The following is a 24,129-nucleotide window of genomic DNA, read 5'->3' on the forward strand; positions in this document are numbered from 1 at the left end:
TCTAATTGTGACTTCAAAGACAAACATCTGATAAAACTTGGGAAATGGGAATTACTTGCCTTGAAAAATAAATTCTAATATATTTTAACTTTCTTTTTGCACGCTGGGCTCCTCTTACCAACCTAAACCCTTTCAAACAAATGTCACTGTCAAGGTAGAAACATGCAGTAATTCTAGATTTATTGTATGCAACCATAAAAGAAGAGTATTAAATGTGAAATTTGAAAAAGCAGCATGCCTGTCCAATCTTTTGAGCCAGAGCGGCTCTGTGCTGGAGGACTGGATGCTTTAGGGGGGAAAACGACCAAAAACATAAATGTAAAAAAGTATCTCGTTCTTTTCTTTTTTTTTTTTAGGAGTGTAAAAATCATCCTTTCTGCTCCAGTAGAAACAGATTTGCTGATGGAAATGAAGTGCTGCTGAAAAGATGGAGTGGTGAGGAGGGGATGAGGACTGACTGATGGAGGGATAGGAGAAAAGGCGTCCTGAAGACAAAACCCCTGAGGCCTGTGAGAGGAAGATAGCTCCCTCCTCCTCCTCTGTCGCCTCTCCATCTCTGTCTGAAGGAATGCAAATTCCTATTATCTCCTCACTGCTGGTAGAGCCTGCGACCATCCTCTTCGCCATTATCCCCAAAGAAGAAGACAAAAACAGCTTCTAGTCTGGGATTAAGTTGGGAAACAAGACAGCAATGATAACGACGATAAGAGACGCAACAAATGATTTCTGTGTGACTCAAATGCAGCAAAAGATCTCCGAAATAGTTGAGTAAAAGCAGGCTTAGTCTTTGATGGGATAATTGCTGGTTGGGGTGTTTGTGGCTTCACTGTCAAGACTCAAGTGGAAAATTACTTTGCACACTGTGGCGAACACAACTGCTGTGTCACGTTCCTCAGCCACACATTGTCTGATACCCCCACCTCCTTATCCCGCTCTATCAGAGTGCAACTTGGCAAAGCAAGTCTTGTTTCCAGTCCGAAACCACCGGGCTGGTTTCTCTTCCAGCTCAGTCTGGCATGAAGTAGACGGTGCTGATTGTTGGGAGTGTTTTCTTCTTCTTCAGGTCTTCAACAAGCAAACGTCTGATGGAGGTGAGAGATCTAGACGTCTTGCATCAGGCTGACTGCTTGGCCTGTTGGTGGTTTTGTATCGTGGTTTCCTGCCAGACGAGATTTTTTGGCTCTTAATTTGACCATTTTACTTTCCCAAAGGCGTGATCCGAAGAAATAACTTGAAGTTTTAATCTTCCCTGAATTCCGGGATGAGACGACAGCTCAGTGGTAAAAAAACACAGGTGGAAAAACAATTCATTTTCTACATCTCCCCACATTCCCCTCCCAACACTCCACAGCAATAAAAAAAGTCTCATTACACACTCTAATATGCCAAGCACATACAGTGGGTCCAATAATAACACTAATAAATACAAACCCGAGAGCTGATCTCAACTTACCGCCAGTCGCCACGGTGATTTCACGCAGGAGATGTCCATAAAAAGGGAAATCGAAGGACAGATTAACTCTCTGAGGAGGGAAAAACAGACAGATGGACCAAGTCAGGAAGTTGGAGGGAACAGAAAATTCAAGAAGAGACTTTTTTTTTTATCTCCAGAAGATTAAGATCAGAGGCAAACGGTGGAGAGTAAATACTGAGGTGGATCGTGTGTTACTGCACTCCGGGGTGGAAACGCAGAAAGTAAAGGCAGAATACAAATTCTTCACTTAAGGGAGAATATTCCCAATGAAATCAACATTGTGTTTATCCGTGTCAATGAACGTGTAAATTCATCCAAGAAAATATCTGTAATATTAAGATTTATGAAGAAATATACAAGAAACTGACATTCAAAACTAACTCTTGATGGGATTTTAGGTATTTTTAATGCTATGATGTCATCTACGGTTTTTCTTAAGTTTTTGTTCAAAACTCTTGTGAAGAATAATCTGTGAAGTGTTAACATGACAAGCCGACATGATTCGTATGTGCAGCTGTTGCCTTAGCAAAGGAAGCCGAAACAGCTCACTGATCGTTCCTGGCTGCACTTATAAACTTTACATCACTTGGACGAGAACTCACAAATTAAATCAACACTTAAAGATCAAAAACATTCAACACCGAGTCTCACGCACTTGTGGAACAGGTCTCAGGTGGGGTTTCAGCTTTAACAACCCTCATTCATCAAGAAAGTTTTAAATTTTAGCCTTTTTTTTAATATAATTTTCCTATAGTTCATCAACAGGGATTTTTGACTCCAGAACCTTCATATGTTTCTTACTGGGCCACTCCTTAGTTATCTGAGTGCTTTGAGTCATTGTCATGTTGGAAAACCCAGCTATGACCCATCTTCAATGCTCTGAACAAAGGAGGTTGTTGCATCCTCTCCTTACTGCAGAGCAGTCGTCCTGTCTCTGGAAGAAAAGCAGCCCCAAAGCATAATGCTTCCACCCCCATGCTTCACAGTAGGGATGGTGTTCTTGGGATGCGACTCATCCTTCTTTTTCCTCCAAACACAGCAAGAAGAGTTTAGACCAAAAAGTTCTATTTTGACCTCATCTGGTCACCTGACTTTCTCCCACGCCTCTTCTGGATCATCCAGATGGTCAGTGGTGAACTTCAGACGGGCCTGGACATGCAATGACTTGAGCAGGAGAACCTTCCATGTAATGCATGATTTTAAACCATGACAGTTCTATCGACAGGGACTTTTTAAACTGTGGTTCCTGCTTTCTTAATGTCATTGACCAACTCCTCTCGTGTAGTTCTGGGCTGATTCTTCACCTTTCTTATCAGTGAAACTCCACCAGGTGAGATCTTACGTGGAGCCTCCCTCCGAGGGAGACTGGCAATCGTCTTTGGCCTCCAGTTGCAGTTGATCTATTTTCACCAAGCTGCTCGGCAATTGCCCTGCAGCTGTTTCTAGCCTCGTGGAGGTCCATGTTTTCGTCTTTGGTATCTTCCCACAGCTCTTTGGTCTTGCCCATGGTAGTAGTAGGAGTCTGACTGACTGTGGGGTGAACAGGTGTCTTTAACAAGCTCAGAAAGGTGCTACTAGTTTAGATTAATAGGTGGAATAGAGCTGGACTTAAGAGTAACAGGTCTTTGAGTCAGGTGTTCATATACTAATGTGCAGCAGTGCAATACAAATAAATTCTTTAAAAATCACACAATGTGATTTTCAGATTTTTGACAAATGCTGTTTCTCACAGTAAGAGTGCACCTTCAATGTGAATTTCAGACCCCTCCATGATTTCTAAGTGGGAGAACTTGCAAAATTGCAGGTTGTTCAAATACGAAGCATTGCTTCAGCGATAATGACGGTAGTAGGGATGGGACTTAAGGTGCAATACAACTTTCCACCTCTAGATGGTGACCTCTGAGAAAAAAAACTCAGATTTGTGTAGAAAAAGTAAATATTGTGCAACTGTAGCCAAAAGCTAAACTAAAGCTCATATATATCTGACTTAAAGATGTTTGCGTTCAATTGTGCATCTAAAAGTAATTTCCCTCTTGTTTGAATTTTCAGAATGAACATCATAAATTTGGAATCCTGATAAGTAAAAAAATAAACAATAGTGGAAAACACAGAAAAAAAAATCAACAAGTGGATTTCATACAGCTCTACTGAGAATTTTTTATTTTATTCCTAGGTTCTCTGGCAGGATTGTGAACACACATGCATATTTAAAGATATTTTTATGCACATAAGCACTTCCTACAGTTTCTGTATCCACCATGTTACCTGTGGGCTGAATGTGTTTGTATGGTTGATGTAAACATCACAGCTTTGTGGTCCTGTATTAGAAATCCTGTGGTGAATCTCTCTCTAACCCGCGATGGAGCCGACCTCCGTGGCTCCGTTTGTCTGAATCGGGGACCAAAGTTCTGGCAGGTGAGTTCTGAGCAGGACTTTAACGACCGTCTCAATAAACTACTGGTTTGAAGCATTAGTCCTGTGAGGGTGTACCGTCATTTAGGCACAGGTGGTTATTCAGCCGAGACCTCATGGTGTCCTTTTTGATTCTAGATTGTAAAAGCTGGACATTTATTTATTGATTTTTCAAACTATGCCAAAGTCAGAGTAAAATCCCATATTGGCCTATTGCTGGCTTTCAGCAATTGGACATTCAGAGGCTGAGATGAAATAGCAAAGCTTAGATTTCATTGATCAATCTATCATCACCAGACTGAAGGCGCAGCATCAGAATGAACATCCTGTCTCCTCACCAGCTATTGTTCACCCTAAGTACTTTCTCCTTTTTTCCTAGCCATGATGTTTTGTTTCTCTGGTCTGCTGCGGCTGCCTTCATCAGTATGCAGCTCACATGGGTCACCTGCCTGCACCGACATGAAGGGAGGGGAGCTTTAAACGTAGCTGCAGAGAAGATTTGAAATCAGCGTGAAGAATACATGGATAGTTTTTACCTTTTAGTCACAATGACTTACAAAGAAACAAAGGCTCAGTGGTTCTTTAAATCATACAATTGTAAACTTTTATTTATAACAGCTTTCATTTCTCCCAGGGTCCCTTCGTGCTGCATGAGAACTGTGCTATGAATCAGAATCCACCAGAACATGGATGGTATTTGCAGGCTCTAGGGTAAATCTTCAGGCATCATGCTGCTGATATGTCGAGTGCAGTACTTCTATGGATGTAGAAGGAAGCATGAAAAATACTTATTTGGAAAGTTCTGGACTGGGTTGAGACTTTGGGTGAACAATTGGAGACTTACATCTTTTGGGAGATTTTTAAAGCTGGAAACAATTTTAGTAAGTCGTTTTGTAAGTGACTGGGTTACTTGGAGCATCTGATGCAAGTGCAAACAAATTGTGACAGGTCTTTGGTGTACATTTCTTTCTTGCAGAATGTTTTAAAGGGATGCTATGCAACTTTTTCATATACATTAAATTGTTTTCTTGAGCCAGTATGTGCTAAAATGACCTGTTACAGGGTTAACAAAATGTCACTCAAGACTCCTACCGCCCTCTGTGGCCAGAATACTGCATTTGCAAATTCAGAGTGGCGGGCCGGACCCTGTTAGATTTAGAAAAAATGGCGCTTACATACCTGGCACTGCAACGTTCCCTGCACGTTTTAGATCGTGAACACAACTGATTTGTATGATTTAGTGATGAATCACTCCCCTAGAAACTAATGAAGACTGGGGAGACATTTAAGCTGTTAGATTAAGGTGTTAAAAAGATGAACGCACAGCGAGGAGATAAGTTTCACTTTTGCTTTGACCACAGATTGTTAATAACGGACACTAGGGGGTGCTAAAAGCAAACAAAAGTGCTTAGTATCCCTTTAACTCTATAATGCAATATTCATAATTTCTTATTCGACTATTAGTTTGTAAGTACTTTCCCTAAAAACCTGCAGTGTTCTTACGTCTTTGCCAAAATCAAGCACCGTCCAACTGTGATTGGCACTTGATGCTTGTAGCGCCTTAATCCTCCACCAGGGTGCAGGGTTCATAAAGCTAATTTTTGAGGAATGTACTAATCCTATTAAAGAGATAGAGAAGCCAGTGTGATAAATTTGTTTTTAATAATTTGTTGGGGAAAAAAGTTCACAATAAATGCTCAGTTTAAAAAAATGCACCTCGTAAAAAAAAGTGTAACGCTTTGAATCCAAGTAATTTCTGTTTTATTTGCCAGAACACACAAAGTCCGAACATTTTTCTAATCATCCAAATCGACTTTCAGCTTCAACTAAACCTCCCTGGGTGTTGTTGACTCACCGCCGCTTGTCTGTGTGTGTTGGACAATATCCCGTGGATCTTCACTTTGTCCTTCTCCATCAGGTCAATATTTACCCACAGGTCTTTGCTCATGGGATCTGAGGGGGCGTATGTTTTCGATGTGTAGTAGTTGTGGTCCATGTCCTCCTAAAAAATGACAAAACAAGGTGTGGACAATGAGCTTGCATAAAGTTTTGAATGAAAAGACAATAGAACAGTCTTAAAGAGACATTTCGCAACTTTTTCATATTTTTAAACCCTTTTCTTGAGCCAGTATGTATTAAAATGACCCTTTACAGCAGGGGTTGGGAACCCTGGTCCATTGAGGGCCGCTATCCAGCATATTTTAGTTTCAACCCTGCATCATCACACCTGATTTCAATCAGCAGGTGATTAACAAACTTCTGCAGAGCTTGATGAGCTGCAGAACAGGTGAATCCACCACTGAATCAGAAGTGTTGGAGCAAAGACATACAGGATACCGACCCTTGAGGACCTGGGTTCCCCACGCCTGCTCTACAGGGTTAATGAAAGGCCAGCCAGCCCCTATGGCCAGAATATTCCTGTCCGGTCAGTTGGACTTGTTGGAGCTGACATACCTGCCACTGCAGTCTGGTTCCAGGACGTTTCCTGCATGTTTTCGATTATGAACACAGTTGATTTGTTAGTTAATGTGTTAAAAAGAAAACGCACTGGTAAGTTTTGCCTTTGGTTCTACAAAACGGACACTAGGGGGTGCTACAATCAAGCCAAAACCACCTAGTCTCCCTTTAAACTCCCCTCCACAGCAAATTATCTTCTAATTTTATTAAGTCATTTATGCTGCACGGTTTGGGTTTTTTCCACTCACTTCTTTTCATTCAGGCTCATTCAACACACGCACAGGGGTTTAATGGCTAATAAAATTAAAGAAAGCCAATTAACATCCTCTATTCTTCCACAGCCTGACCCAGACAGCAAAGACAGGATGGCGGTTTAAAACAAAAACATTAGCAGACTTTTACAAGGCAATATAGCAGGGTTCTGTCTGCTTTTAATGTTTCCTGTTCAGAATTAAGAAGAATGTTTGGGTCATCTCTTTCCCTCTGGGTCTAATGATACATTACAGCTGTGTATTTTATCTAAAACACTGTTAAAGTTAATGTTCTGCTGGGCGGCCAGTCGAGGAGGGCTTCACAAAGCTCTGTGGTTACTTTGATATACGGGTGGTAACTTCCCTTTGCTTGTCAAAAGACCAAGGCTTCTGTTTTCACTTCAAGGAATAATACATTTTCTTAATTTAAAGTCTTTGTGGGACCAATAAATATCCAATATCCAATGGGAGTTTGGTCCTACTGGTGGTGCTGCAGCAGATTCATTTAAGGATTTAAACAAATATTGCCAGGAGCCTTTCATCGCAGCTGTACACTGCAGATGATTTATGTCAGGAGGAAAAAAAGGCCCCTTCTGGCAACTTTATTCACCACATCACTTCCAGAAGACAGACAGAGAGGAGGAGGGGACAAATGCAGTGCAGTCGAGTTTTTCTGCAAATCAGCAACAGTTTCATAGAAAGAAATCACACAAATGAGTTAATTTGGATTTAATTAAATAGTTTTAATTTAAAAAATATTTTTTGGCAAAAACTGCATTATGACATCTTGCAAGTTCTCAAAAGAAGCTAGGCAAATTAATGCTCTAGCTGTACAAACTAAAGGGATCAGATGACCCAAATGTTTCACTCACTGTTCCGTGGCCAAATTGTTGTGAAGATAAATTCTTTAAACTTACAAAGCAGATTTTTTTTTCTGGGTCTCATACAGATTTTGAAAATGTCAGCTTCTCCTCATCAGTTTTCAAACGACCTGCTTGGTTGCAAAACAACAGAACAAATAGATGAAATACTCTTTTTGCCTCAACACCACAGCCTTTGCATAGAAAGTCCCTAAACCTGTTCATATGGCTGGGATGAGGGCAGCATGGAGGAGTTGTTATGTAGTGACGGTGCCTCACAGCAAAAAGGTTTTTAACTTATCTCCTGTGACTTTTCTAGAGTGCACCCTGCCTCTTGTCCAATGATGGTTTATGGCCAAGACGCCGCAACGCTGAACAGGATCAAGCAGGAAAATCCTGGATCGATGGAGCATAATGGTGGCCTGTTGCTCTTGTTGGATTTGATTCTCTCAATCTCAACACAACTTGTACTTTTTCTCTATTTATGAAAAACTGTTCACCTATATATATTTTAAGAAACATAGATAGCCAAAAACCAGAGTTGTTAAAAATCTCAGTTTCTGAGAGATTTTTTTAAAAACATTTTTTATTCTCAATTTCTATCCCCAAAAACAGTTTGCATGTAAATGAGAGGTGCAAAAGCAGCAGATAATCTAAAATTTTACATTATATGTAAGGGGTCAAAATCATATCAACTCTTCTGATTGGTTAGATGGTTTTCAAGCATTTTCATCTCTCATCTGCTAACTGACTGAGGTTGCTGCATGGTCATTAAAGGCTGCTAACATGTTCCACCATATTTAGACACGTATGTCATTAGTGCATGCATTAACTTAGTTCACTTGTGTCCCGACATGTGTGAATATCAATGTAAATATCATGAGAAAGTTTATTATTTGCACAATCTATTAGGGGTTTGATAGACATGAGTGTAGATTTTATCCATCCATCCGTTTTCTTTACCCGCTTATCCTCGCTGGGTCGCGGGGAGGGGGCTGGTGACCAGGGACTTTACAGTAAGTTCAAATGGGAAACAGGCTTCAACACAAGCGGTTGTTTTCTGCTTGGTCCTAGTGCTCAACCAGTGTCTATTTAATATAACATAATATTGCAGGCAGCACTGAAGCGGTTGCAGTTGGTTCAGAACTCGGCAGCTAGATTCCTGACTGGCTCGAACAGAACAACACACATTACTCCTGTCCTGGCTTCCCTACACTGGCTCCCTGTGGATTGCCGAGCAAAGTTTAAGGTCTTGTTGTTCGTCTTCCAGTCCCCCACCATATCTGGCTGGCCTGCTTCAGATGCATGCCCCTACGCGCTCTCTTTGCTCAGCTAACCAGGATTTGCTCATCATCCCAAGAACAAGGCTGAAAACAAGAGGTGATAGGGCCTTTTCTGTCCTAGCACCAACACTATGGAACGAGCTCTCACTTGTTGTCAAACAGACCCCATCACTGCAGGTCTTTAAGAGTCGTTTGAAGACTTATTTTTATTGTTTGACTTTTATGTAATATGGATTTTTAGAATTTTTGTCTTTTATCGTATATGTTTTGTTATTTTAGTCAGTCTTTTATGCAGTTTTAATCTGTCTTGTGGTCTCTTTGCTCTTTTGTTGTTTTCATGTTATGTTCAGGGCCTTGGGCTTCTGTAAAAGCAGTGGAAGGTGCTACACAAATAAAATTTGACTGATTTGATATTGTTTTTGGATGGTAAAAAGTGCAGGGGGACAAAAATTTTCTTTGGAAAAAGCATCGTCCATGCTGGTGCTCATCTCCAGCTCTGTCCGGGGAAGCAGGCGGGGTACATCCTGGACTTGTGTAGATTATATGCTGAATTTAAACAATTTAGTGGCTTTAGAACATGCTAAAAACTCCTCTTGATTTAATTCAAATGGGTTTGGGACTGGAATAAATGACCAGTATGAGAACATTACTGTGTTATGTTAGCTTGATGCCATCACAGTCTTCAGTTGTTAAAATCATTCAGGTCATTTTCACCTGCTCTCCGTTTTTCCTCCAACAAACTGTAACAAATTGTCTGTTTCTTTGAGTTGTTGTAGGTTATACAAATGAAAACATTCAAATCAGATTCTAACATTTATATCCAGGGAGACCTGAGCTTCACTTTCTGTCCCACTAATAAGCCAAATTTAAGATATTTAAGACCTGTATGCTAATTCTTCCAACACCAGTCACATCGAGTTGGTGGGAGTCAGCATCAAATAGATGGAAGACATCATCAATGGATGACAGACATTATCAGCTAAAAAGGAGCTGCACACATGAGCAATGGTGATATTTTATCGGTTTCCAACACAATGAATCATTCATCCAAGGACACTTTTTGAGCCAAAACATGATTGCAGCAGAGGGATTATAGCTTTAGTCAGCTTTTCTTACATGAAAAATAAAGAAAACAATCAGCTAACTTAAAAAAAATTGTTCAAAGAAGCCAAAGGCTCTCTGAAAAATCTCAATAGAATGAAGCGTTAAATCTCTTTATTCATGTTCTCTCCTCTGTCATCATTCAGAGGTTAAATATGTTGATGCAACATTCAGGTCTCAGTTTAATCCATTATTGATGTCGTGGGCAGCTCAAGTTAAAGCCTCAGAGACAAATATATTTATTTTTGGGCTCAGGCTGTTGGACAGATTTTTTATTTTATTTTTAGGAAGGAAGGAAGTTTCTGGTTTTTGATCCAGAACTAGTTTCAGTTTTTCTTTTCATGAAGGTCAGATGGATTGGTGTTTGAGTCTCCCTCTGAGCTTTTCAGTGCAGCATCTTTTCTTCACCAGTTTCATCTCACAATAAGCTGTGTTAATGGGAAAATAAAAGTACATTTGACAACAACTCTGGGTGTGATGTAGCTCAGAATGCATGAATGCATATAGGAATTATTAGTTGCTATACAAATGATGCAGCAATGGCAGAAAAAGAGCACAGGCATTTAATTCTTGCACAAAGCAAATTTAAAGCAACACTGCACAGTTTTTTAAACTTTCACCAATTCCTTTAAAAGTGGGGATCAGTGATTGTGTTGGTAGAAACTTTACCATTTTCACATGGAACAGCACTCTGCAGCATTTTGCTGACCAGAAATCACACTTAACAGATCATCGATTGGAACCGGTTCCAACTGTTCATTTTCCCAGGAATCTCTCAACGTTTTTTATTTCGATTCCTAGAATGCCGACGGAAGAGGAATCTGCGGCCGATCTCCGTGAAAAATAAACGGGATCTGCAAAATGTGATCAACGCTTTTCAGAGCTGATCACACCAGCTGTATGTGTGCAGCACCCCCCTCCCCCCACCCAGATATAAATAAACGTGTCTGCCGAACTTTTACTCTGTAATGTCAACTTTAATTCCTGCAGCTTAGAGGAAACTTGTTAAAATATGTCAACATGGTGGATTTAATAGAAGCTTTAGAGAACAAACTCTGGATGGTGTGAGGTGAGTTTGTCTCACTGCAGAAAAAACACACACACGGAGCGTCAGCAGTCAGACACGTGAGCATCAGAAGGCTGAACAATAACCCGTAGAGTAATTAAAGTCATCATGCTAGAGCAGCTTCTCTGTGGTGGACCACACCAGCTTATGCCACAATAAATAATAATAATAATAATAAATAACATTTTAATTTCCTTTCTGAACTATTTCTGTTGAGAGTTTTAATGTTTAAAATCTGTTAGTTTGTTACTGACAGCAGCTACGTTTAAGTTTCACTTCCTGTTCTGACTGAATGCTGCTGCAGCATGGAGGTGTAGTTCTCAGTCATCCTGGACATGATCATCCTGAGAGTCTTAGCTGAAAACAGCTGGAGTTTCTGGATATGTTGGAGACATTTAGCCTCTCATCCCAGAGGCTTCTTCCAGACTTTGGTTGTGGTCAGAAACAAACACACTGGCAGTGCTGCAAGTCTTTTTCTTTTTTTCGCCAAAACATGTTTTTGTCTAAATGAAGGTGATGTTGTTGTTCATAGAATTAGAATTCATGTTGAAGTTAAGAATATTTCATCAAGTAGAACCTGTGGTTAGCTGGCTCATTTAAAACATAGACTGTCTTGAAAGAATCGGAATTGGGAATCAATAGGAACCAGAATCGAAACAAGGAATTGGAATCGGAATCGTTCAAAATCAAATGATGCCCAACCCTATAGATTGTTAACAGTAACTACATCCCTTTACTGACTTTTTAAAAGCAGAAAAACTGACAGCACCAGTCAGCTGATTGGGAAATCCGATTCAATGTAACCTTACTTCTGACATGATTGAGACATTAGACTGTTTAGTGATTATTTCACTGTGAAATTCTTACTTATTGCACCTTTAAGTTTGATCAATTGTACAAGCTTATATAAAGCAACTTGCTCTAAAAATAAAATGGGACGTAAAGTCAACAGAAAACACAAGGACAACTCTCCAAATCTGACCAAAAAATGACTTTCTAGTTGACTAGATGGTTACAGTTTTATATAAATTCAGTTGGAAGTCTGAGGTGAATCCGAGTACCTAATGTATAATTTACATGTACTCTGTGGTTGTACAGTAGATACGATCCATGGTGTCTATGGAGATGAAAATACACAGGCGGACTACACACTCCACTTTAATGCTCAGCACCTTGACCGCATAAAAACGCAGCAGAGGCGGCAGAAATTTAAACAGGAACAGGTTCATGTAAAGAGCATCTGTAGCAGCAGCATGAGATGGAGCAATATTACAGTTTCGTCTTTTTGCAAACACATTACATCACCTGCCTCGTCTTTTGAATGCAGAGGATTTGAAAAAAGTCATACTCTCTAATCTTTCATCTGAGTGCCACTATTCTTGCTTTTTGAGTGAAGATAAAACAAAACGTTGACTGTCCCTATCAATCAGTGCCACTGAGCTTCTTGCAACTGCATCCTATGATTTTGTCATCTGGATTGTCTGTAAATCTGCAGCTTTTCAGGCTGAATTGAGTGTGTGAGGCAGGCAGCACAGACTGCCGAGGTCCACTGAAGATCTATCATCCCGAGTCACTTAAATACAGCTGGCTGCAAGTCAAGGTTGCTTCTTTAGGTCTGCTTGGTATTCAGACAGGTTCTTTAGGTCGGTTCGTAGCCTGAGCAGGTGTTTTAAAGTGTTGGCAAAATATATCACCCCTGTTTTATCTTAACAAACAGATCTGCTATACTGGATGATAACATGGTGCTCAAAGATATAATAACTGGTGCATTTTCTAATCAGTCAGCCACCATGTAGGCTGATTATTAGTTTGTTCTATTCCATTACAGAAAGGACATCCACTATCAAGTTGGTCTTAAAGAGAACGAAAACATTCTGTACCTTCATAGTACTGGTGCATTGGAACAGACGTGTTTTTTAAACACCTTGCACTTTGCTTTCATATGTTGATGTCAGCTGTTTATTTGGGACGGGTTCACAGGAGCAGCAGCCCTAGCTCGGACCGTTTTCACTTTCACTTTCACCAGCTCCACTGGTGAGACCTCAAGGTGTTCCAAGGCCAGCCAAGATATTAAATTCCTTCAGCATGTCCTGGGTCGACCTCCGTGTCTCCGAATTACTGTGTACGCCCCAAAATGAAGACATCTGATCAAATGCCCAAACTACATCAGCTGGCTTCTCTTGATGTGGAGGAGCAGTGGCTCTATTTGGAGTACATCCTAAATGTCTGAGCTCCTAAGACTGAGGCCAGCCACCTTTTTGTATTCTTGATCTCGATTTTGTGGTCATTACCAAAAACGTTTGACCATGGGTAAAGGCAGACTGCCTGGTAATTAGACAACTTTGCTTTTTGTCTGTTCTGTCTTCACAACAAACGGATTGTATCATCGTCTACTCTACTCCATTCACTGGAGATGCTGCTCCGATCTGCACTAACAACAGTCGGAACCTGTCCCTCAACCCAAAGGCAAAAGGAAGTTTCCTTATCGTTGTACGAGGTAAACCTGCATAGGCAAAGTCAGGTAACTGAAAAAGTCTTCTCTCACCTGGAGTAACTCCAGCAAAAAACAGAGGCTCTCAAGGATTTGGTCCTAGAGCCAACTCTGCGTGAAGGTGAGTCCAACAACATCTGGCCAATACCGCTCAACCTTTTCAAAAAACTCCCTCCTTTTCCTGCCAGAGAGGTACTGTTTGATATCCCAAATGACAAATTACATGGCTGGAAAAAGAACCGTCAACACTGCCATCATCATCAGCTAAACTGAATTAGAGCTACACAAGGCCAGTTACTATAAATTGTTCAGACTGGGCCCAGACGGGCCCCACAGGAGAAAGCTCTGCCACAGAGCGCTGCTTCATGGGCCCCAAGCCCAGGCCCAGCTCCAGGGTGAGATTCCGGTAACCGTGTGGGATTCTAGTGATTTTTATACTAAAGGTCTGCAAAACGTACACAAAAGACCCATTGCTCACAAATCTGTCTAAATCTTCTCCTTTCCTGAGATAATAACGGGAGCAAAAACAAAAGTGTTGCATTTATATTTTTGTTCAGTCTAGAACCAATTTTCCATGGGAAACCAAACTGAGGGCAAAGTATGCCAGATAACAGAGATCAGTAGGCTGATTAAACTTCTCCACCATCGTAAGGCAAGTAAGGTTCAAGGAGGGCAGTTTAGGGGAGCAACATATTTCTGCCATCAAGCACACATGCTGCCCAAAACAAAACATCAGGCAAAAACAGGCAAACGTGAAAGCCCAGAAAAATATAATTTACACACAGATTATAAACCTCATAAGGCAAAAATTGCAACTCAACCAAATAAATAAAGGAATCAAAGTAGCAGGAAATTCAAGATTGACACAGTCACCAATCATTTTCCTGGCTGGACACAAATCTGCAAAAAGAGGGAAAACACTGATAATAATAATCTCTTCTTTTCACATCTTTTTTATTTCAAGTACAGTTATCACATTGTACTCATGAACGGGACATGCCTCACGAATAAACACATATTCCCTAAGTTAGCAGACAATCTGACTCCAAACAGGATGTGTTTTAGCATCTTTGTTTCTACACTGTGTCTTCATGACCTCTCGTCTCTGTGATAAGCAGACATGCACTCAAAGTTTCAATAGGCGTGAGAATCCGTTCAGCATTTTTTCATGCTGGAACGTACACCAACAGACACAAAGACAGGTTGTTGCAGTCTCCTGGAGTCGTGGTGTGAGGTATAGTGCAGAGGAAACTCAGCTTGCGGACCAGCTCAGTGGCCTAGTGGTAGAGTGTCCGCCCTGAGACTGGGAGATCAGGGTTCGATTCCTGGTCGGGTCATACCAAAGACTTAGAAAAAATGGGACCCAATGCCTCACTGCTTGACACTCAGCATTACGGGGTTGGATTGGGGGGGTTAAACCACCAAATAGTTCCTGAGCGCGGCTGTGTCTGCAGCTCACCGCTCCCCCAGGGGATGGGTCAAATGCGGAGAACAAATTTCGCACACACATCAGTGTGTGTGACAACTAATGGGACTTTAACTTTAACTTAACCATGAGGTGTGTGCCACGATGCAGGATTGCTCATTACAGCTGCATTTTGAGAAAGTAAACAACTGGAAATATGAGCAACAAAATGTAATATTAACACATTTCTTATCAATGTAGTTGCTGAATGAGGAATGGTTTTTTTGCAGATAAACATAAATATTAAAAGAAAAATTTTCCAAGTAATAATAACAAAAACTTAAAGGACAACTTGGGTTTGATCACCTTTTTCATTTATTTTAACAGACACTCAAAATCAAATGACTCGGATCAGGAGCTAAAAATGTGATCAGAACAGAATCCTTGAAATGTTAAAACAAAAAAGATGTCATACCATGTGTATGTATTATCATGTTGCACTATGATAGATATAACCAGCACATGAAGAAACCACATTTGGGTCTTCTCAGTCATTGTATTTCCTCAGAGCCGTTCCTTCTGGCTGACTGGTTTAATGTGGTCTGTGTACACGAGCATGTGGGTGAATGTTTACAGCTGGCGATCAAAGCCTCCTCCTCTGTGAGACGTGTAGCTGTGAACCCGAGACGATTAGAAGCTACAGGGAAACTTAACAAGCTGTCTAAACCCAGCCGGCCGCCGTCATTACGGCTGAAATCCTCAGTGCGGAGCATCAGACGAGACGCCACAACAAAGGGACAAGCCCATGCCTCCCGTTCCCACAGACTCAAACTCAGGTCAAACATGGCTATTAACCTCCTGCAGGTCCGCATTTCTGTTCTCATTGTTGGAGTCTGGGTTAATTTCCTGCTTTAGTGTCTCTGCGGTCTAACTCTAAATGACCCACACAGAAGGTAGACACCTGAGGGCTGAGCATTATTTTAAATGAAACGTTAAATCTTAAAGGGACTACTCGTCTTCTATTAAACGTCTAGTCTTCTAAGAAGAGCTTGCTCCAGGGAGGTGACCAAACAGTATTTTTAGATACAGCTCCGACAAGAACTTTATTTAGATGAATTCATCCTGAAACGAGAAGATTTATTATCTCAGAAAATCCAAACAGAGCACAACTAATCTGATTTAGAGGTATTTTCATATCCTATAATTCTAAAACTCTACCGTCAAAGCAGCTCCGTCTGTCAATTATAACTGCAGGTGGAGATTTTTAATGAAAGGAAAATTAAAATTTAGAAGAAAAAACGTGCAGTTGGTGCCTCTTTTCTAACTAACCTGATGCTAATATAAGCAAGTGCTTTAATTTGAATAATGTTCATTCTCCTGGGAGATAAACGTGTTGTGATTTTGGTTTTTAGGCTGTAAAATGAACTTATTGTCAAGATTTATTTTATTTCTGAATCATTTGGATCCAGACAGACAAAAACCAGGAAGTTTTACCCTTAATTTATCATAGTTGCAGATTTAAAAGTCACAAGTCACAATAGTCACTAAAACACTGACCACAGAGAAAAAGCTGTAAATGTTTTTAGAGGAACCCCACATCTACAAAACTGATAAAAATACTATAATAAAAATAAACCACATGGACCTTGAAGTGACAGCAGAGAAAAATATTCAAATTTAAAGTAACTCTAAGAAGTTTTCTGCTCCTTCACCCTACTGGTTGAAAATGAAATTACAACCGTCATAAACAGCCCTGCTGCAGCCTGTTGTAGCTAGCGCTAACAACGAGCTAACACTAACATGAGCCAATTAATACTAAAATAAACTACAAAGTAAAAAGATCAACACTGTTGGACATAAAATAATATCACTTACTAGTCCAGTAGCAACAAAGCCAGGTCAACATCAGTCTGAGATTTTATAGCCTCCTTTAGCTCCCTCAAACTAGTGTAGGCTGCGCCAATGTTTACTCTGGTTTCAGCTCTTCGCTTTGCCTCCAAAGGCAGTACTCTCTTACTTTTACTTCCAGGCTCTGCCATGACACTAACAAAAACGCAAACTTCTTTTTCTTCTTCTTGTGCTTTACTGACAATCGGTGAACTTAAAAAGCTAACTGCTAACATAACAGCTAACAGCTATTAAAGCAGGTAAAGAGCTTCTGCTTTAGAGCACCCACCCGCTCCAAAAAACTATCAAGTGTGGTTTTTGAACAGCAGAGGGCTGCAGAGTGGTGTCAAATAAGAAACTGGTCAGATGTCTTACTCAACAACCACTGAGATCAATGTTGAAGCTCTAACTTAAAGTTTAAAAAACTATTAAGTGTAACTTTAAAGGTTTATTTTTGCTCCTCAAACGAGTCAAATTTGTTGCACCTAAGCCTAGTTTACCTCTATCTGGGAGCTGTTGTCAGTTTCCTCTGTAGATAGCAGTCCAGGGAAACCATTGGGCTCATCCAGTTCTGCATCAGGATCCTGATCCTGCTCCTGACTGGCCCTGTTGCTGTCCATGTTCCGCGGCTTTGGAGGAAGCCATCTCCTCCACCGGTGACTGTACAGCTTCATGTCCACTGCAGCGCCCTCATCTGTAGCTTGTGTTTGCATGGTTGAATAGAAGACCCCTTGGAAAACAGAAAAAACAAGTTTAACTCAAATGCCTACCTCTTGTAAAAAGACCAGACTAATAAGCTACAGGCTAATATGAGCAAGGCTAATAGTAAAGTTTATTTCTGTTATCTATGAATGACTCAAACATTTCATAATAGTTCACGTGAATGTGACGTTATGAACTTTCAAAACACTGACAACTTCACGTTGCATGGTTGATTCAGCAGAAATCCTGTCTAAAATACCCAAATTGCTATCGCTAACTGCTAAACATCAAATTTGATCTAAATCCCTATAAAATGGGAATTTAACAGTTACCAGCTGGTTAATAAAATGATCTTGAACTGTTGTGAAGTTTTATTGTTTGCTGTTTTAGACTAAGCCAGTCTGCTGGATCAAATCTGTTCTTTTTTTTTTTTCAAACAGATATTTTAGAGCAATAGTTCATACCTTCAAGTAGCTTTAAATATTCTTACACAAATCCAACCCCAATAAGATAGTATTTAAATCACAATGCAAGCCGCTGATCTTGAGCCTCTTGACCCAACAGCTGTGACACAGGCCACAGATCCACCGACAGAGCTAATCAGACCCATGATGGCTCTGAAATGAGATGATGCTGGTGACAAATGAGCAATGCTGCTCTGTTAACATGGTCTCAGGTAAAATACACTGCATCAGTGTTAAAGATGGTTCCCCTACTGCAATGGTGTCCAACCCTGGTCCTCGAGAACCCAGATCTGGAATGCTTTTGTTATTTTAACACATTAGAGTCAATGATGAATCACCTGTTCAGCAGGTCAGCAAGCTCTGCAGAAGTCTGTTAATCACCTATAGATTAAAATCAGGTGTGTTAGAGCAGGGAAACCTCTTAAACATGCTGGGTAGGGGCCTTCGAGAGCCAGTGTTGCACACCATGGGCTACTGCATCACTTTATGTATCTCAGACATGACTGGTTGGGCTTGGATTCATGTACATAGCAATAAGGTTCAGAGCATAAAACAGACATTTCACAAACATAATTAAAATATAATTATTGTCACACTGAAGTGAGAAAAAGATCAATGTCTAAAAATATACAAAAGTTCCACAGACAGATGCTGGTCCTGGGGAACCCCGCACCAGAAAACCTGGAGGTGACCTTCTTGCTAATAAGAACCTGACAGCTCCCATCAAATCCAATCCCTCCTAACAGTCTTACGTACTTAATCGTACTTGCAGTAGATTTTCATGAAGGGATTAGCGTTACATAACTGGCTGAGTATCGCATAATAAGGATGACAAATTGTTTCCTCCTGCTGGAATAAAAGCATTAGTTAAACATTTCATTTAGTCCACTTGCTCATGTCTTTTCTCTGATCAAAGGAAGTCTTTTTTTTAACAGTATTTTAGTCGTGTGATGGACTGAATTCCTGCCTCTGCATGTCTGGATACTCTTCTGCCCCCCAATAACCCTAATAGGATTAAGTGATTAGATAAAATTAGTAATAAACTTCATTTTACCACAGCACTCCTCCTGAGTTTACACTGTGTTAGCAGTTGTTGCTGTTATGCAAATAGTTGTGGCTGGAGGACTGACGGAACCGCTGATTCCTCTGCTATTACTTTGAGATGCTTCTCTTTTATAAGACAGAGGTCAGAGGGTTTAACAAGGAGACAGAACTTCCTCTCCGTCCCACACCCTCTCCTTTTTCTCCTTCATGCTCATCCTTCTGAGTCTTCGACAGAGAGGCAGAGACGCTTAAGATGCTAATTTGCACAAACAGGGAGTTGACAGACTCACTTTATAATGAGCAGCGTGAAAAACTAAGAGATAAATTTACCACAGAAGATAATTAAGTATGAAACATGACCGGGATAAAAATGACTTTAAACGTTTTTTGGAGAATAATTAAAAAATCCCCTTCGGTCGATGGCGTTAAAGATCAGGAGCTGATCCAGAATTCGTTTTATGGTTTTAAACTCTCACACTTGAATTAAAAAAAAACCTCACTGACAAAATAATTGCAGCGATTCATCAAAATCCCTCAGCTTCAGACTCTAACTCTGAACTAAGGATAAACAAGAAGAGTTCATACTTTCTGGTTACCATTAAATTCAGCTCCAAATCTCTTTTAATCAAAATTATAAAACATTTTTCCTTCACTCTTTACTAAAATTAAATCATATTCAGGAATAAAAACTACTTTCTGATTTAGCTCTTTACCATGTAAAACTATTATAAGACGTTACACACTCTTTATCACTTAAAAATGGACACCCTTCTGACTTTTATAGGAAGATAAAACTTTATTGAGTGTCCGTGAGGTGATAGTCTCCTTTGACAGGACTTTATATTTATTCATGCTAAAGATTGAAAATAAATAAGAAATACAATAAATAAAAATATAACCCACTTGTGGATAACACCATGACAATAACACGTTTCAGAGTTTTGTTAGCTATGCGACAGGGATGGAGACTTGAGTCAAAGACTTGGACTTGAGACTTTACGTGGACTTGCCTCAAAGACTGGAGACTTGACTTAAATGTTGAATATGGAACACGGACAATCTGGCAAACTCTGGTGTTCAGAGGTGGTATTGCAACAACAGGACTACTTTTCCAGCCGCTGGGATGTTGGTTCACTGCTGACACGTTCCAGCAGGCACGCCGATAGGGTGGGGGACGGGGGGATCTGTCCCCCCCAGATTCAGATCGACCCCGATCCGTCCCCCGCACTAAGGCCAGAAAGAAAACACAATCGAAGGTTAAGCGCTTGAAGCTCCCTTTTCCATTTACATTGAATGCAGCATGACGTAAACAAACACCGACTCAAGAGGGGCCAAAGTGGTTGCTGCTAGGATGCAGGATGAAGCGAAAAAGGCAAGCAACGATTACTGTGTATTTAAAAAAGACCAACAATGTAAGTAGGCAGGACCGGTCTGTCTGTTCATGCATGTTGGTTAGAGTTTCAGTACATTGTTGTCGGTTTTGGGACTTATTCGTTAAAAGCGCCAAAGCCTCATTGCTGACTTTAACAAGTCTCATCTACAAATATGATCCCTCATGAAGTTACGACTTTACATCAGAAGATAGTGGAGATGTGGAACCTTCAGGCTGAGCAAAGTTTTGGAGTTTTTAGAGCTTGAAAAACGCCTCCCGCCGAGAGGGAGTACGTGTGTGTGTGTGTGTGTGCGTGTGTGTGGGGGTCTTGTTCTGTGTGAAAACGAAGCAGTACAAGTGATAATGCTGCAAGATTTCATAATTTTATCCTTCTCAGCAGCAGCACTGCAGGTGCTCTCCATGTCCAAAATGTGCGTAAGCCAGGTCCTTAGTCAACTTAAAGTTGCGCACATTTTTAAGTTTTCTTTCATAAATCCAAGTTTGTGTGGAAAGTTGCTTACGCAGTTTTCCGACCCCATTTTGTGCGTAAGCAAGCTTGATAAATGAGGCCCCTGGTCCTTAGCTCAGACAAGGTGAAGCAAGGCAGACTGGAAAACGGAGTTCTGATCAGTCCCTGGATCATCTGGTTATTTTCAGCACAGTTTGTGTGACGGTTTGTTGGTGCATCAACATGTTGTTCTGAGTATCTTTACCAGACAAGGTCTTGAATATTTCAACAACACTGTGTCAAGCACAGTGCCTCCTCGATAGAGTGGGTGCCAAACTGGCCAGAGTGGCTGTCTTAGTGTTGCAAAAAGTAAAAATCAAGCATCATAGAGGAGTCTCAACTTTTTGACAAGAGTTATGACCATGTCTGTGTCTTCTAAGGTCAATCAGCAGTTGCAGGTATCATGTTTGCAGAAAGCTTTCTTCCTGCATCCATCAGCACTGTTTTGTTTTCCCTGAAAACAGCTATTAATTTTCTGCATGCTTACCTCCATCATTAACAAGCACCAGTCACATTAGTCACAAAGAGCACAGCTCACATTCACTCTAATCTAGAAAACATCTAAACCAGTGATTCAACCTTGCCAGCTCCTCAAAATACAGTGAACAGCTAGAAAAACACCATTGTGGCCCTGAATAATCAGCTGCTCTTTCCCCAGAATCTCATCAGTGAATGGCTACAATGAGTCACTCCTTAAAAGCACCAAATGCACCTGCATGTCTCCAGACAGCAGCTCAGTAGTGCGACGTTTCAGCCTATTATCCAGGGGAAAGTTAGGATCTTTTGTTATGAATTAGAGAGGGCAGATCCCTAAGGAACGCCTAAAATAGCTCCTCCCATCCTTACCAGCAGGACGAGTCTTGTCCTGAGGGCTGAGACTGCTTGAGTGAAAAACAACCTTTCCCTTCCAAGTTTCCTTCAGTGCCTTTAAAAGCCCCTACATATTTTCGCCCCGACTCTGCAGAGCTGCCCCGTTGCTCAGACTCACACCAGTTGACGCCTCTGATTCACAAAACGCCGGAGACACTGGAATTCAGTTCCACGGAAAACCATTCAAGGACACCAAGGTGGACATAAAACTGCAGAATAAAGCCTCTGTCTGCAACTCTTCCTTTTTTTCTGGGTCTTTCCCTCATTTTTTCCCTAATAGTTCTCAACTGCCAAATATTACAGGCAATAATGTTCATGGATTTTGCTTTTTGCAAGCATGTGGAGTGAATGATTTGTGCAGAGAAGGGAAAAGAACCACATCCATCAACAGTATATTTTTCTTTCCATCGCTGAGTGTCAAACTGCCTAATTTAGAGCTCACTAAAAACTTCTTTATCAGAGAAACGGCAGACCTTTTCTATCAGAGTCTGGAACAGGCGTGAGTTATGCTGCTTCATGTTTTATTTATTCATCTATAAATGGGAATAATTCACTACTGGGAAAACTGCAAAACCTGCATGTAAAGAAAATAAAACAATGAGCATAACTGTAATCTTGTTATACGTTTTAGCACTGCCATTGGATGAACCCTATGACCTATGTGTGGTCGTTTATTACTTCTCCTTGGTTCTTTTTCTGTCTTTACGATTTGTACGGAACACTAAAGAGGCCAAAACTGGCCGGTTAAAATTTATGCTGCTGATGTTTTATTTTTAAAGTGACAGTGGTCTATGTAATAGAAAAAAAAGACTATTAAATCACTTTCTGATAAACAGGCATGCTTTTGTTTTGTCACGCTTTCAAAGAGGTGTGCACATAATCCGAACTCCCATTGGTTTTATGGTGGCATCTGGAAAGGTTAGCACAAGAAAAGATGACAGAATGAGAGCAAAACACACAGTTTTTAGCATATGATGAAGATCTAAATTAAGTACTCTAATATATTAAAATATGACTTTCATACACTCCGTACTATAGCGTTAAGTAAATATATTTCCATACTGCTATATTTCCTGAAAAAATAAACATTAAAGATGAACAACCTGCATTTGTATAGCACATTTGAGTCATGTGACTTCAAAGCGCTTGACACTACAAGGAATAATTCTTCTATTCACATACATTTCACTCACTGGTGGTGACACAGCTGGCATTGTGCACACTGACGGTGATGAAAAACATTGTTTTCAGCACTTTTTTCCCTCCCTGCTTGGATATTCTGGCCTCCACAGATGAAATTTTATATATTTCTATTCAAAACAGGCCTGACCATTTCTACAGTAATCTATAATAATTCTTAATTATTTATGGTATCAGTAGTGAACTAAATAATTGTGATTTTTCTACACACACCTCTATCTAAAACTGATTTTCCTGATACATTGAAAAGTTTGTTTTTAAACAAAATAAGCTGGTTGACCTTAAAAAAAAGTTGTTACTTTGTTTAAAGCTGTGAACACTGGATTCAGTACATTTAGTATTAAATCAGAACATTAAACAGAATTTAGGTGACTTTCATTATTCTCCTAGGAAATAGTCGACTCCATCGAAACTCCAGACACACAACTAGCAATTATGCAAACTGCTTTTCTAGCATGTCTTTTCTTGCACCGTGTCCAAAATCTCTTTGTTAAACCCAGCCTGTCATTCCTGACTGCAGGAAAATGTTAAACATAGGTAAAGCCCGAGTCATCACCTGCAGAGCAGAACTCGAAAAGTGACGTGCATCCACCCAACGTTATTTAAACCCGAGACAATCAAAGTTGTGAGACAAGTCCAGACATGAAGATAAATAACAAAAAAATAAAGCACGTTTGCACCATCGGGTTTGTACCCATGTATCAGTTCTGTGAACAAAGAGATTTAAGTATCATTTTCTGAGACAAAACCTCTCATTTGTTTAAGATATCTCACTTTAAGACTCAATGCATGCCTCTTCATAAAAAGAAACAAAGAAAAACGACTCGTTTAAGCATTACGATAAACACGCTGGAGGACATACCACATATCACATACACAGAAAATTGTCCTGACTGCTGCTGATATGCTTGTTGTTGCTGAAGCCATAAAGTTTAGCAGAAAAGCTCCTGGCAACGCAGTAATCACAAACACACAGAGGGGTGAGAAAGCACTCCGGGATGATGGCCAAAATATAAAAAAGTATCATGGAGGATATAAATAAGATGCTATTTTAAACTGCTAAGGTGTTGATTACAATCTGCCGAGGACAGGATTCATTAATACTGCTGCTAGACACCGTGTCTGAGAAAGGGACAGGTGTCAGGACCACGTCTGAGGGGGAAATGAGGACGGAGTTCAGTGATTTTAAATTAACACTTAAACTTTGATTACCTTTCAAAGGGGCTTTATGGGAGGGTTGCTAATTTAGCAAACAATTTAAACCAAAGAAACACAAAATTCA

At 40.3% G+C, this 24,129-nt stretch overlaps 1 protein-coding gene across 2 annotated transcripts in view; it reads right to left on the bottom strand.

The window, feature by feature from the left end:
• plxdc2b (plexin domain containing 2b) overlaps positions 1-24,129 on the bottom strand; it is a 117,823-nt gene that overhangs the window by 53,040 nt on the left and 40,654 nt on the right. For both annotated transcript variants that reach the window (XM_015954647.3, XM_054751495.2), the window contains exons 2-4: positions 17,188-17,417; positions 5,742-5,888; positions 1,454-1,523 (exon numbers count right to left, since the gene is read on the bottom strand). In XM_015954647.3, the coding sequence (XP_015810133.3) occupies positions 1,454-1,523; positions 5,742-5,888; positions 17,188-17,417 (447 nt within the window). The remainder of the gene's footprint in view (positions 1-1,453; positions 1,524-5,741; positions 5,889-17,187; positions 17,418-24,129) is intronic.

The sequence above is a fragment of the Nothobranchius furzeri genome, chromosome 7 (genome assembly GCF_043380555.1).
Source record: "Nothobranchius furzeri strain GRZ-AD chromosome 7, NfurGRZ-RIMD1, whole genome shotgun sequence".
NCBI lineage: Eukaryota > Metazoa > Chordata > Actinopteri > Cyprinodontiformes > Nothobranchiidae > Nothobranchius > Nothobranchius furzeri.